Below are 15,811 nucleotides of genomic sequence, written 5' to 3'. Positions count from 1 at the left end.
GTGCAATCATGAAGTGTAAACAATTGAAAATATAAGATTATTCAAGAAAGGCACATACTGTACAAAGGAACACATTAATTGTACTGCTCACATATGTCTTTGGCCAAATAAAACGTTATTACATCCGTTATTTTGGCGAGTCTTTGAGAGGTGGATGGAGCACGGGTGATGTTACGGTCGTCGGTATTTTGGGCATTCGCACTTTTGTAACTGTTCGTAGGGGCTTTGCGTCGGTGGCGGGCGGCCCGCTCTATTAGCTTTACAACGCGCTCAAACGATGGCAGTTGAGAAAAGTAGGGAAGTGTTGTTAATGCTTAATGTGTCTCTGCAACTCGATAAGTTGTTTGGCTGTGCACGCCAACGTAGCTTTGCCGTGCAACTCGTTGTAGTGTTTGTTGTTGGTTCATCCGCACGGGAACATTTCCGGGTTTCGCGAAACGAGCGGGAGTACCTGGAGAAAGGCGAGGTGTGTGGTCGTGTTCCGGGGTTAAAATGCGTCCCTGTTGGTACCCTTTGGGTAACTGTTATCTCTGTGGGAGGGGAGGGCTCTGATGTAATAAAGCATTTAGTTTTCCTAAAAATTACTGGCTGCTGGCTGATCTACCTTCAACCTCACTCTTACTCGCTCTCACATGAGTCCACTGTATCAGTTGCCACCTGGTGGTTGACTAACTGTTGATTGTGAACGTACTTGGTTAATGTTAATATAGCTGACGATCACCCTCATTTAATCGTAGCTGCCAAAATCGTGATCACGAATAAAATTCAATAATTGTGCAGCCCTACTCTAGATGTAGCCCACGTACCAATATTTTTGAGCCTAAATAATCGGAGGATGAGCTTCAAGTTTTAAAAGTTAAGTGATATGTATAAACCCCGTTTCCATATGAGTTGGGAAATTGTGTTAGATGTAAATATAAACGGAATACAATGATTTGCAAATCCTTTTCAACCCATATTCAATTAAATGCACTACAAAGACAAGATATTTGATGTTCAAACTCATAAACTGAATTTTTTTTTTGCAAATAACAATTAACTTAGAATTTCATGGCTGCAACATGTGCCAAAGTAGTTGGGAAAGGGCATGTTCACCACTGTGTTACATGGCCTTTCCTTTTAACAACACTCAGTAAACGTTTGGGAACTGAGGAGACACATTTTTTAAGCTTCCCAGGTGGAATTCTTTCCCATTCTTGCTTGATGTACAGTTTAAGTTGTTCAACAGTCCGGGGGTCTCCGTTGTGGTATTTTAGGCTTCATAATGCGCTACACATTTTCAATGGGAGACAGGTCTGGACTACAGGCAGGCCAGTCTAGTACCCGCACTCTTTTACTATGAAGCCACGTTGATGTAACACGTGGCTTGGCATTGTCCTGCTGAAATAAGCAGGGGCGTCCATGATAACGTCGCTTCGATGGCAACATATGTTGCTCCAAAACCTGTATGTACCTTTCAGCATTAATGGCGCCTTCACAGATGTGTAAGTTACCCATGTCTTGGGCACTAATACACCCCCATACCATCACAGATGCTGGCTTTTCAACTTTGCGCCTATAACAATCCGGATGGTTCTTTTTCTCTTTGGTCCGGAGGACACAACGTCCACAGTTTCCAAAAACAATTTGAAATATGGACTTGTCAGACCACAGAACACTTTTCCCCTTTGTATCAGTCCATCTTAGATGAGCTCGGGCCCAGCGAAGCCGACGGCGTTTCTGGGTGTTGTTGATAAACGGTTTTTGCCTTGCATAGGAGAGTTTTAACTTGCGCTTACAGATGTAGCGACCAACTGTAGTTACTGACAGTGGGTTTCTGAAGTGTTCCTGAGCCCATGTGGCGATATCCTTTACACACTGATGTCGCTTGTTGATGCAGTACAGCCTGAGGGATCGAAGGTCACAGGCTTAGCTGCTTACCTGCAGTGATTTCTCCAGATTCTCTGAACCCTTTGATGATATTACAGACCGTAGATGGTAAAATCCCTAAATTCCTTGCAATAGCTGGTTGAGAGAGGTTTTTCTTAAACTGTTCAACAATTTGCTCACGCATCTGTTGACAGTGGTGACCCTCGCCCCATCCTTGTTTGTGAATGACTGAGCATTTCATGGAATCTACTTTTATACCCAATCATGGCACCCACCTGTTCCCAATTTGCCTGTTCACCTGTGGGATGTTCCAAATAAGTGTTTGATGAGTATTCCTCAACTTTATCAGTATTTATTGCCACCCTTCCCAACTTCTTTGTCACGTGTTGCTGGCATCAAATTCTAAAGTTAATGATTATTTGCAAAAAAAAAAAAGTTTATCAGTTTGAACATCAAATATGTTGTCTCTGTAGCATATTCAACTGAATATGGGTTGAAAATGATTTGCAAATCATTGTATTCCATTTATATATACATCTAACACAATTTCCCAACTCGTATGGAAACGGGGTTTGTAGATCCAGCAAGTAGCAGTATCGCTCAGTGCTAAACAAGACATACATACTAAAGCAATCACTCACCATACAATGTCTGATCTCCCTGGGATGCTGACTAATGGAATGTTCATATATTCCCGTTTAGATGAAGAATTATTCATGATCCTCAAGAAGGTAAAAAAAGAGATGGCCGCAAACGGAGTGTCTTTTCGTCTCTTTCTCGCCATCTCCAGTTATAAGTTGAATGTCAAAGTTGATTAAACTCAGTTTATGACTACAACCTTTTACAATACCCGTGTTCGATGCATGGTTTATAATCTGGAACACACTCAATATGTCAATATAGCAGCATAAGTGCGTTAACTCTTTGTGATCTATCTATCCATCCATTTTCTACCGCTTGTCCCTTTGGGGTCGCGGGGGGTGCTGGAGCCTATCTCAGCTGCATTCCGGCGGTAGGCGGGGTAGACCCTGGACAAGTCGCCACCTCATCGCAGGGCCAACACAGATAGACATTCAACATTCACACTCACATTCACACACTAGGAACAATTTAGTGTTGCCAATCAACCTATCCCCAGGTGCATGTCTTTGGCGGTGTGAGGAAGCCGGAGTACCCAGAGGGAACCCACGCAGTCACGGAGAGAACATGCAAACTCCACACAGAAAGACATCGAACCCAGGACCTTTGTATTGTGAGGCACTTGCACTAACCCCTGTGCCACTGTGCTGCCCTGTGTATCTATTAATACATTATATTACTTGAATTTGTTTTTAGCTAGTAGTCTTTGTTTTTAAGGTGTGGCGGTTTTTATTTTGCCATGGCCGCCACGACAAATCCGCATTGGGGAAAGCCTGGATTGATTGATTGGTTGATTGATTAATCATGGCAGCAAACTATCATGTTATCAGAATCAGAATCAAAAATACTTTATTAATCCCTGAGAGGGAAATTAAGATTTTCAGCACAATCCCATTCAAGAGCAGACAAACAGTACAGGGAGACAGAACAGGATCGCGGACGGGTCTGCCAACTTCCAGCGCCCCTTACAAAAAAGGTGAGAAACAGGTAAACGCTGGGGGGGAGAAAAAACATATTCAGTCTAAGCCTGGGCCCATGGAGAGGGGGTCCAGACTGAGGCCAAGGGGGAAAAATCTCATAGCCATAGCACACATAAGCATGTGTGTAAGAGGGAAACATCAAACATCAAAGGACAATAAAGACATTAAAAGAGCATAGCTGATGCAACCAGCCATTTCTACATACAGCTACAAAAAAAATAAAACATATACCATCATCATCATCGGTGGTCACTCGAACGAGTATGACGATCCTCCTGGTAGGAGTGTATCCCTTTATGGAGGATGCCAGTGCGTGACTTTGTTTTACGTGGGGAGACAGGTGCACAGACAGTCACCACACGATCCTTGACAGAATCGGGTCAGGGTCCAGTGGCATGGAGTCCAAGACGACTGGGGACCCTTTTCTGCTGCAGCCGTTGTGGTAGTTCTTAAATCTACCGTCTTCCGCCTGCTCCGCCGTTGAGGTCTTCACCGTATCCCTGGCTAGGGGGCAGTCAAGTACTAGGCCTTTGCCAAGGGCCACCTGGGGTAACAGTAGTAAAGGGGTTAACCTCCTAGTGCCCCAAGACCCCATAGAGGAGCCTCCACTTTAACGTCATGCCCAGGACATATACACTGCGGTGTTCCACGCCATCGTCTCACACTGATATCCTGCTAGCACTCTGTCATGCTAGTTCAAACCCCGGCCGAGTCATACCAAAGACTATAAAAATGGGCCGGCCGAGTCATACCAAAGACTATAAAAATGGGACCCATTACCTCCCTGCTTGGCACTCAGCATCAAGGGTTGGAATTGGGGGTTAAACCACCAAAAATGATTCCCGGGCGCGGCACCACTGCTGCCCACTGCTCCCCTCACCTCCCAGGGGGTGATCAAGGGGATGGGTCAAATGCAGAGGACAAATTTCACCACACCTAGTGTGTGTGTGACAATCATTGGTACTTTAACTTAACTTTAACTTTTTGCCAATCTAATGTGCTATACTAGCACCATATGTAGCGCAGAGCACCTTTCTAGTTATTTTTGTACCCATCTTGTCAACTTGTGTTATTTTCACGTAAGCGTTGTCTTCCTTTCGTTGACAAATGTTCCAGGCAATGCGAGCGTGTATTAGCGGTGTGATTTTACGAGCTTGCCCGGAGGCTGCTAGGTTCTCGTTCTTTAATCAGAGCCAGTGGTGCAGCGAGTGAGCAGACTTTGACACTGTGTTCTTCAGAGCCGCCTGGGGGTCGATTTCACAGCCGCTTTGTTTCTTGTCTGACTTTCAGCGGAGGTGCCCAGCTGCCATTCTGTCTACTTGCGCCAAGATGGCTACCTGGCACACGCCAACCGGACTGAAGGTACCAGCAATGACCCGTGTGGATCTTGTCCCAATACTCTTTGGGGTCGTCACAACATCAACGCTCCTTGTCGTTGCCCAGGTTGCATGTTTGACAAAGTGGCCAGGCACTTTTACGACGACACCTGCGTGGTGCCAGAAAAGATGGAAGGTGTGTTCCTCAAAGACTGCCTCACCCTGCTTTTTGTTGCACATGTGTGATATAGTACCAATGTTCTGCAGGCGACATCAAGCAGGAGGCGGGCCTGTACCGTGAGGGCCCATCCTACCAGCGCCGAGGCTCACTGCAGCTGTGGCAGTTCTTGGTGGCGCTGCTGGACGACCCGTCTAACTCACACTTCATCGCCTGGACGGGCCGCGGCATGGAGTTCAAACTCATCGAGCCGGAAGAGGTAAGTGCGAACGTCGGAACTCTGGGGATGTGAGATGTTTATAGACAGTTTTTTGTGTGGTAAATTGTAGTATTGTCACATTACCATTTCACAGTGGACGCCTCTAGTACATAAGCTGTTGTCAAAATAACAGAAATTAATGTGTGACGTAGCCATTGCTCGTATGTTTATACTTGTGACTTTTTTCCAGAGACACTTTTTTCCAGCTGTGCCATAATTAAGGATTTTTGAACCTGCATTTTTTTTTTGACATCCATCCATTTATACTCTTATCTAACACAGCTGCTCATTTCATTGAATGTCTTGACGGCAACAAGAAAAGCACTAGGAGAGCGCAAACCTCCAACAGCCACTAAATAAATATTTTTCAAAGATTTCTGAATCCAGACGGTGATCCGGATCACCCCCTAAAATCTAATCACTTGGTCCTTATCCATTTGAGACATTTCCTGAAAGGTTAATCTAAATCCACCCATAACTTTGTGAGCTATCTTGCTGAAATAAAGTGAACCCTCTTGTCAGTCACCAACTTTCTCGGTGGAGGCGGGGCCAGGGCCTATAGCATACATACACAGAGAAGTTGAGACCTATAGCGTAAACGGAATATAACGTAATATAAATTTTCTTTAGTACATTTCTGACAGTTCCTGAAAGTTTCATTGAAAATCGCCCATATGATTTTGAGTTACAGTATGTTGCTAACAAACTAACTACTAACTAAACCCTAGTGATTACATATGTTCCCTGGAAAAGGTATTAAAGCTTTCATACATGCGCTAATCTTAACTTTCATTTTCTGACCATTTTGGAAAAAAAATTAAATGGTTGCATTTTGGTAGAATCCTGGTTAAAACTACAAAGCTTTTTTTCAAAAGTTTACTTTGCCCTGAACAGAAAGTCACTGCATGTTTTTACGCTGTGTAATTACAGTTGTTATCTCTCTGTTTCATGCTGATTAGTGATAATGAGGAAGTTGACTAAACTGCAACACATAACAACATAAACAGACCCATTTTTTATAGATACAACTATTTTTGTTCTCACCATGTATGTTGACTTTTTGGTCAAAGGTTAGACAAAACTATAATTTACTGATTCCACCAGAGTAACGACTAAAGGCCGGATTTACCAAGATCCAAACACTACACGCTAAACAGCGTGTGCAAAATATAAAATAACGTGTATTATTAGTGGGCGTGTTGCGTGTGATCAGCTACCACCGCTTGTGCATTTGAAAAGTGGTGCAAACCGTCCTTTTTAAAAGACGATTTTACGTGCTTACAGGGCTTTTACCACGGAGACAATCATTTTCTGCACATTCATCTTATCCTGCTCCTGCCTGTGTGCTATGTGTTGAACTAGCGGCACACATCTATAACCTATAACACCTTTTCTTAATCGCAATCTGGACAATAGAAACATGCACGCTGAGACTTAATTCTGTTCGCGAGGCTCTAGATCGCATCGCCAGCGCATTTGTGCGTCTGGAATGACTCAAAGGCAAGGAAATGCACAATGAAAGACATATTTTTTTGTAGAAGAGTGCTGCAAAACAATACGCCAGCAGACACTAAAACGCATCAATTAAAAATAATTTCTAATCAGCCCCTTAAGTCATCTAGCAGCTCTAAAGTTATAAAAGGACATGGCTGAATAGAAGATATGTGTAATATTTTTTTATTTATGACCGTTCAAAATGTTGACAGACACACGTATGACGGAGGATTCTCGTCTGTGCAGCGCGAGCGCTGATCCTGCAGCCGTGTGTGTAAATGTCACTTTGCGTGCCCTTCTGACACATGTGAAATAAAACGCAAAATAGGGATGAGTGTTGATAAATCACACTGCGCGCTAAATAATTATATTTGCATCTTTTGATGATCAGTATATATTTTACATACTAATGAAAACCGAGACTCAAAATGGATTGCATGCCTTGTTTTGCTCGCAATCCACTTTGCACATGTTTAGTAGATACATTTTGCGTGTGCTATCACGTTTGCACGTGTTTTAGTACACACAATATTGCTTTTGGTCACTTTTGTGTTTAAATCTAGTGAGTTAAATTGTGGTCATCTACCTTCTAGTGAGTCACACTGTGGTCATCTGCCATCATGCATAGAAACAGTGGTAGAAGAAAGACCATCAGGTGATTGTGCAAACTTTGGGACATAGCAGTAAAAGGGTAGTGAGGGAAGAGGCAGCAGAAATCCGCGCACCGCTGAGCTGTGGGTTTAGACTGACGGTGGGCAGGTGGTGGGTGGTGTGCTAGACAGGTGCTGCAACATCTGTTTCCTCCTCCACGGGGCGTTTGACAAGCTTGTAATGAACAGTCATGGCTGCACGTGCTCTAATCTCCATCATTAGCACAATGTGGACTCTTAGCTTTGTTTAACGTCACAGCTGCTGACGGTCTGCTTCTGATACATTCTCACTGAGTGTGTGTGTGTTTATGGCAAAGGTGGCACGTCGATGGGGGATCCAGAAGAACAGACCTGCCATGAACTACGACAAGCTGAGCCGATCGCTGCGCTACTACTATGAAAAGGGAATCATGCAAAAGGTAACGTTAGAAAAAAAGGGAAAAACTTGTAATATTTTTCCTTTTGACTAAATTCTTAAAGCTTTAAAGGTTATCTCTTACACAAAACCAACTTTATTTACCTGTACCAGTTTTTGTGTATTTGTGATCTGCACAAGTCCCGAAAATTTTAAATCAAACCATGAAGGCATGGCGGAGATATCTATAAAACAATCTTGGCTTCCTTCATACTTCCTCCAAACAAGCCGTTTGGAATTTGCCCAATTTGTGACGTTTTTCCCATTGGTGACGTCAGTGGATATATTCACATATGGTAAAGATTTACCTGAAGAGCTTTGCGCGAGTTCGCCATTGTAGTCCAAAGCTGTAATCTACAAACGCCTTCTTTTTTTCTATCCTATTGTTGTGGGGCAGACTGGCTCGTACATTGACATGCATCCTCCGCCGTTGCCATTTCTAACCCAAAGTAGGGTTGTACGGGTTACCAGTACTAAGTAGGTACCACAGCATTGGCGTTGCTAGGCCTATTTTAGGGGGGCTAAAGCCCCCCTAAAATGTTCTTAAGCCCCCCTAAATAATTTGATGTTAAACAAAAACCTTTTTTTTTTTTTTTTTACAAATACATGCCGACATATTCATTATAAAGTGGCCCGAATATGAGTTTAAATAAATAATCATATAACCTGTCATTATTCACTCAGTTTACCCTCACTTCATAGTGTAAGGTAGAGAGCCCCTTTAGTGCGTCGGTATCCAATCCATTCCACTTGTTCATATAGAAAATGCCCACATCACTCAAAATCCAGTCCGCATTTTCTCTGCGACCTTGCTTGCGGTCCTGCAGGTGTACGAAGCACATTAGCACACAGCACTGCAGAACAAGAACCTTGTGTCTGCAATTGTAAATAATTTAGTTTTTAAGTTTTGTGTTTCTTGTAGAATCTATATAAGGTAATATACATTAGCCTATTGTTAAAATAATGAAAACAACATCATTAAATATATTTGTTTTATTGTATTGTTACATCAATAGCTGTTGTTATATTATAGGATGGCTTGTTAAACATTTCATAGGACTTTCAGAGGGTGGAAAAACCAAGACATTTAATATAAAATGTAAAATGAGTAAATACATAAAAAGAAAAAGAAAAAAAAATGGTTAAAAGCCATCGTCCCTGGGAGAATTTAATTTCGTCCCGTGCATTTTTTTTACCCTCCCCGGGACGACGGGACTACATTAATCTCAAGCCCTGGAAGTTACATTTTATTGTTTGCATTATTTGTTTCAGCATTGCACTTTGAAGATGGTCCCTCAGCTCTTTGACAGCTTTGGCTCTTTTTCAGATCAGCAGACTAAGTCTTTCTTATTTACAGTATATATAAATGTTTCTCATTTCTATTCAGACTTCCATATATATTTAATTTCGTTAACGGCTTGCCATAATATATATATATAAATATATTATGTACAAGCCAAATGATCCCAATATTACTTTAATTCAAGTAATTAAGTAATATTTCCAGGGCTTGAATTTACAACCATTTTAGTCACATATGTGCCCAAAATATAATCTGTGCAACTTCAAAATACTTGGGAACAAACAATTATTGTATTGTGAGCGAAAGTGGTGGCATTAGCCTCTAAGTTGTGAATTAATAACATAGAGGCTAATGCCATGACTTTCATTGTGTTTCGGTGTATCTTGAAGGATCATGCAAGTCATTGTTTCTTGTTGATGCTGTAAACAAAATGTCACTGTGCAAACCCATGTTTGTTGTTGTACTGAACACATATTGAAACTAAACTCACTGAAATAATATTAATAACAATGAATAATTGTTAAGACCTTGTTAGCCGTTTGTGAAGTTTTGTGCTTGTGCGCTACGTTTGCTCGCATCCTGTGCATCTCCTGGGGGCTAAGCCCCCCCTGTCGTTAAAAGCTAGTGACGCCCCTGTACCACAGTACTAATATATTAAAAACGATACTATACCGCTTTTGAAAAACACCGGCACTTTATTTTTCCTCCGCATGCTGTTGTGCGACGGTAACGTACAGAACTGAGGTCCATGATGTTGAGTGTGTCAAAAAGCGCATACAAGTAGGAACAGTATGGGGGAAAAAACAGCAATTCTACTGGTTAATGAAGAGTGTGCGTGGAGCGCAACATAAAGGTATTTCAAAACTATCGATAAAGGTGACGGTTTAAACACGTAAGTGCCACGCTGCAAGGTGTGCTTCAAAACATGCCTCACCAAAGGTGGCAACTGACAAAGTATTAACACCTTTTCTTCAAACTTAGCTAAACAATTAAATACATGCAGTCAGATTTGTACAACAAGTTTAAAGAGCAACAGGTAATATAGTTAACTAGCTCCTATGTTGTGCACATACAGATCTTAGACATAGACACAGCTGGTGGGCTGGTTGCCAATTATTAGCAGTCAAAACCGCCCACATAACGTAAACTAATGCAAGTGAATATTACTGAATTGTTTTATAAATTGCTACAATTTGTGTTTTACCTTCAACAATGTGTGTTTTACTTGCTACACGTCTTATCTGTGCACATTTAGCCATAGTATTATTTTTAGTATTTACGAATGATTGTATTTGTCTGAAAGCACAGAGTGGCAACCATAAATCATGAAGAGTTTAATTACAATGTCAACAAAGCTTTCTTTTCTTTTCTAACCTAATCCTAGATTATGGCAGACTATATGTAATATATACAATTGTAAATTGTTCTTAGTGCAATAAGAAAAGTGTGTTTAATGTCTTATAATTTTTTTAAAATCTTCTAAAATTGTTCTTTGAGTGCAACAGTAAACATATGTTTAATGTATCGTAAGATTTTTTGTTAAAATGAACCCAATATGACATTTTTTGTGGCCCCCTTTATTTGAGAAAAATACATTTTGGTACCAGTACCAAAATATTGGTATCCGGACAACCCTAATATAAAGTAGCGTGTAGTATTAACTTATATCTGTCAGTCGACTTCATATGGAAGAGCTAAAAACTACAACAAAGATGACGGGGAGAAGATGCAGTCGAAGTGGAGGCACGTAAATATGGCTTCCCACAAAACGTCAGAAAGCGGCTTGAAGATAGTCTGTAAAACATAATTTATGAACAATTTTGACATAGAACCACGTTTCATATTATGTCGACCACAAGGAAGTAAATGTTGAAAAAAAAATCATAATTTGACCCCTCTAAATGACAGTTTTTTTGGTAATTTTTTATACTGTAAGTAATATGATGCATTGACAACCGTCTTTTAGCCCTGGCCTTAAAGACAGCTTTGTAATTAAAAGTTTATGTACAAAACCAAAATAACTTTTAGTAATCTGTTAATCATATTTTGTGGAATTCTGATTATTACAACCAAGCAAACTATATCATCTCAGAGGTTGAATGATTGTTGTCTAAAAGGGGTCCACACATTTTATCAAGTTGCACAATCTAGCAGTGTTGTCGATAAGTGAAAACAAATTGTCAACTTCTATGTAAAAATACTACTAGTACATTTTATTAGGGATGGATAGTATATATAAGTGATATTGATCACTTCCCTTTTCTCAGGACCGTTAACTTATTGATATCTATTTTTTTAAATATTGAATTAAGTTGAGTTTGTGCACACTTTAAGTATGAAAGTTAAACTAAGGTGTATTAGACCAAGTGTACCTGTTAAATGTGTCCTGAAAAAAGCCAGTATTTACAACGTTGGTAAAGGGCTGGTCGTCCAAGATGAAATCATGGATTGCTTCAGCCGATGGAGACAAACCCTTTTTTTGCGGCTGGATTTGGGGCGGCTTCCTAGTCTATCAAAACACCGTCGTAGCGATGCTGCCGTTTCATGTGGCTAAGGTTTGATTTTTTTTTAAGCTCATTGTTTTTTTTAACTCCATTTTTAAATAAAATGTTTGCAAAACATTTTGTACAAATAGAACATGACAGGTCTTCCTTTGAAACCGTGAAGATGTCTCCCATGATCCACGCCATGTTTGTTTGCACGTAGTTCACCCTAGCCCACCTACAGCACATTACAGGCAATCTTGCCTCATTGGATCGTTTTTGTTTTTTCTTTAAAAAATAGTTTTCCGAACCCATAATGTTATCAGATTTATCAGTGTTATCATCATTTTTTGTATCAGCTTGATCATTTTTGATCCTATTTTTATCATGCGCCCCTAATAATTACACTGTGTTTACTGATAATAAAAAAAAATCAACAATTTAATTTATTTAGTAAATAAACCGAATTACAAATTTGTGCAGAAGTTTATGCAATTAAAAAAAACAAACAAAAAAAAACTTGCAATGTTCACTAAAGGAGGGGGAAAATAATCTTTGGATCCATGAAGGTAAAGGTATCTAAATGACACAACACAAGTCAAAATGCTAAACACCAGTAAAGAATGTATTTTGTTTCAACGCTCCCAACACCACGCTCCTCCTCCATTCCACCCTCCCCACCCATCACACACCCACCCCCCCCAGGTGGCCGGCGAGAGATATGTGTACAAGTTTGTGTGCGACCCCGAGGCCTTGTTCTCCATGGCGTTCCCGGACAATCAGCGTCCCGTGCTGAAGACCGACATGGAGCGTCAGATCAACGAGGAGGACACGGTGCCGCTGTCGCACTTTGACGAAAACATGACCTACGTGCAGGAGGCGCCCTACTGTCAGCCGCACACCTACAGCGAGGGCTACGTCTACTAGCCCCGCCGCCTTTCCATGTGACCGCCTTCACAGGAAATGACCATGTTGTCCAACATGGAGTGGACACCGTCTGAACACATCCTCCTTTATTATTATTACTATGATTATTAGTACTATTTTTATTTTGTTGCTCCCGTCTCTCAGACGTGCACTTTATGGACCCCAACCCGTTGTTTGTACATTCATGAGGGAACGCCAGCATGCGGCACATCACCGAGACAGGACTCCCAGTGGCTGACTCACGAGGACAAACTTTACATATTTTGGGGAATTTCACTGCAATCTTTTCGCCTACGCAACCAATGAAAGAACAATAATTTCCTCCTTGTTTCATTTCAAGACAATAATTTGACCTACCTTCACGTCGGAGCATTGAAAAGCAAAAGAATCAAAGACATTTGGCTCCGCCCATCAGTGATGCCTGGCCCCACCTCCGTCTCCTCTTGTGTACTTGTGAGGGATGATCACATTATCGCACCTGTGCACCTTGTGTGTTTACGGTCGCCATCGGCCACTTCCATCAGGTACCCCCAAGATCAGAGGTCGAAGCTGCTGTTTCTCAAATTTTTGACCACCCCCTCATGTACTGTAGCTAAATAAGCTAACCAAAATATTGGAAAACGGTTGTCAGTATGAGAAATACAGTTCTACACCAACAGCAATAATAAACACATAGTTAATTAATCAAACCCGATCAGTTATTGTCAGAATTTCAATTGTGACACCAAATGTTAGCGTCACCCGCTGGCTTTGCTTTCTGGAATGCATCGAAATCAGTCATCCTTCCGGTGAAAATGTATGTAAAAGGATGTAGTTTGTGTCCCACGGTTCAATAAATAAAAAGTGATTTTTGTCTGCGAAGTACAGAAGCTTTGGGAGGTCAATCTTACTATTTAGTAAACTCTGGCGCAAAGAAGTTACAGTGCATCTGGAAAGCGCTTCACTTTTCCCACATTTTGTTATGTTACAGCTTTAGTCCAAAATGGAATAAATTCATTTTTGTCCTCAAAATTCTGCACAAAATACCCCATGATGACAATGTGACTGTTTTGTTTTTTTTAACATTTTGCTAATTAATAAAAATAAACACATGTACATACACTACCGTTCAAAAGTTTGGGGTCACCCAAACAATTTTGTGGAATAGCCTTCATTTCTAAGAACAAGAATAGACTGTCGAGTTTCAGATGAAAGTTCTCTATTTCTGGCCATTTTGAGCGTTTAATTGACCCCACAAATGTGATGCTCCAGAAACTCAATCTGCTCAAAGGAAGGTCAGTTTTGTAGCTTCTGTAACGAGCTAAATTGTTTTCAGATGTGTGAACATGATTGCACAAGGGTTTTCTAATCATCAATTAGCCTTCTGAGCCAATGAGCAAACACATTGTACCATTAGAACACTGGAGTGATAGTTGCTGGAAATGGGCCTCTATACACCTATGTAGATATTGCACCAAAAACCAGACATTTGCAGCTAGAATAGTCATTTACCACATTAGCAATGTATAGAGTGTATTTCTTTAAAGTTAAGACTAGTTTAAAGTTATCTTCCTTCAAAAATAAGGACATTTCAATGTGACCCCAAACTTTTGAACGGTAGTGTAAGTATTTACAGGCTTTGCTCAATACTTTGTTGAATAACCTTTGGCTGCAATTACAGCCTCAAGTCTTTTTGAATACGATGCCACAAACTTGGCACACATTTTTGTCCATTTCTTTTTGCAGCACCTCTCAAGCTCCATCGGTTTGGATGGGAAGCGTTGGTTTTCATCTAGGATGTCTTTGTACATTGCTGCATTCATTTTTCCCTCCATCCTGACTCGTCTCCCAGTTCCTGCTGTTGAAAACCATCCCCACAGCATGATGCTGCCACCACCATGCTTCATATTGGCCTAGTTTCCTCCAAACATGATGCCTGGCATTCACGCCAAAGACTTCAATCTGAGAGAATCTTATGTCTCATAGTCATTTTCAGGTGCATTTTGGGAAACTTTTTAACAAAGAAATGGCTTCCTTCTGGCCACTTTACCCCACAGGCCTGATTGGTGGTTTGCTGCAGAGATGGTTGTCCTTCTGTAAGGTTCTTCTCTCTCCACAGAGGAATGCTGTAGCTCTGATGGAGTGACCATCTGGTTTTTGGTCACTTACCTAACCAGACTAAGATGAATGCAGCAATGTACAGAAACATCCTGAATGGAAACCAACACTTCCCATCCAACCTGATGGAGCTTGAACGGTGCTGCAAAGAGAAATGGGCGAAACTGCCCAAAGATAGGTGTGCCAAGCTCGTGGCATCGTATTCAAAAAGACTTGAGGCTGTAATCAATAAAATATTGATGAGCAAAGGCTGTGAATATTTATGTACATGTGATGTTTTTTAGTTTTAATACATTTGCTAAATAAAAAATACATTGTCATTGTGTGTAGAATTTTGAGGACAAAAATGAATGTATTGTTTTTTGGAATAAGGCTGTAAAACAAATTGTGAAAAAAGTGAAGCACTGTGAAAACTTTCCGGATGCATTGTATCTATTTATTTTCTCCCAGGAAGTTTGTTGTTAAAAATACCAACTTGTCAATCTTTTTTTTTTTTAAATTCTAGTTTAGAAATGTCAAATAAACAATACATTTTCCGGGGAGGTAAATAAAAACAGAAAGGAGAATAAATAGTATGAGTATGTAGACCTTTGAATGATCCCACATGTATAGATATAAAAAAAGAAGCTCAAAACAAATGTTACTTTTTGGTAATAACGACAAAAAAGTAAGAAAAATATATCTTGTAAAACCTGTTAATTCGTATTATGTTGCTGCTCCATTTGTTATTGTACTTTCTGCTATCATGACTATATTTTTCCTACTGATCAATATTGTTGCTTGTCAAACATGAGCATGTTCGACATCTGCTATGGAGGCGCACACGTCTGTTGGTTGGACACAAGTGGGGGAAAATGGTTGTGAGGAGGAAAATGCTTTCGATCATTAAATATGTCATACGAGTCTTGTCACTTTTTCTTTGAAACAACAAACAATTTGATCCCATAAAGAAATCATCTTATCCGGGGCCAAACCGTGGCCTTCATAAAAGTCCACATGCAACGTTTTAAGTCCCATTTTAACATTCTTAACTGTCATACAGGCTAAAAAGAAGTGAAACAGTAGAAATATGTGTAAATATTTAAAATTATTATTAAAATTATCAATTGTGCTTTATTGATTACCTTTATTTTATTTAGGTATTATATTTGTCAGTTGCTTATTATTTATATATATATATATATATATATATATATATATA

General features: G+C 40.4%; 1 protein-coding gene across 6 annotated transcripts in view; it reads left to right on the top strand.

Annotated features, from left to right (window-relative positions):
* Positions 1-15,507, top strand: part of etv1 (ETS variant transcription factor 1) — a 44,995-nt gene extending 29,488 nt beyond the window's left edge. For all 6 annotated transcript variants that reach the window (XM_062062709.1, XM_062062707.1, XM_062062706.1 and 3 more), the window contains 5 exons: positions 4,779-4,850; positions 4,932-5,000; positions 5,072-5,241; positions 7,703-7,804; positions 12,292-15,507. In XM_062062709.1, coding sequence (XP_061918693.1) covers positions 4,779-4,850; positions 4,932-5,000; positions 5,072-5,241; positions 7,703-7,804; positions 12,292-12,513 — 635 coding nt within the window. In that variant the 3' untranslated portion in view covers positions 12,514-15,507. The remainder of the gene's footprint in view (positions 1-4,778; positions 4,851-4,931; positions 5,001-5,071; positions 5,242-7,702; positions 7,805-12,291) is intronic.
* The last annotated feature ends 304 nt before the right edge of the window (positions 15,508-15,811 follow it).

The sequence above is a fragment of the Entelurus aequoreus genome, linkage group LG11 (genome assembly GCF_033978785.1).
Source record: "Entelurus aequoreus isolate RoL-2023_Sb linkage group LG11, RoL_Eaeq_v1.1, whole genome shotgun sequence".
Taxonomy (NCBI): Eukaryota; Metazoa; Chordata; class Actinopteri; order Syngnathiformes; family Syngnathidae; genus Entelurus; species Entelurus aequoreus.
This window is presented reverse-complemented; position numbering and strand designations above follow the sequence as displayed.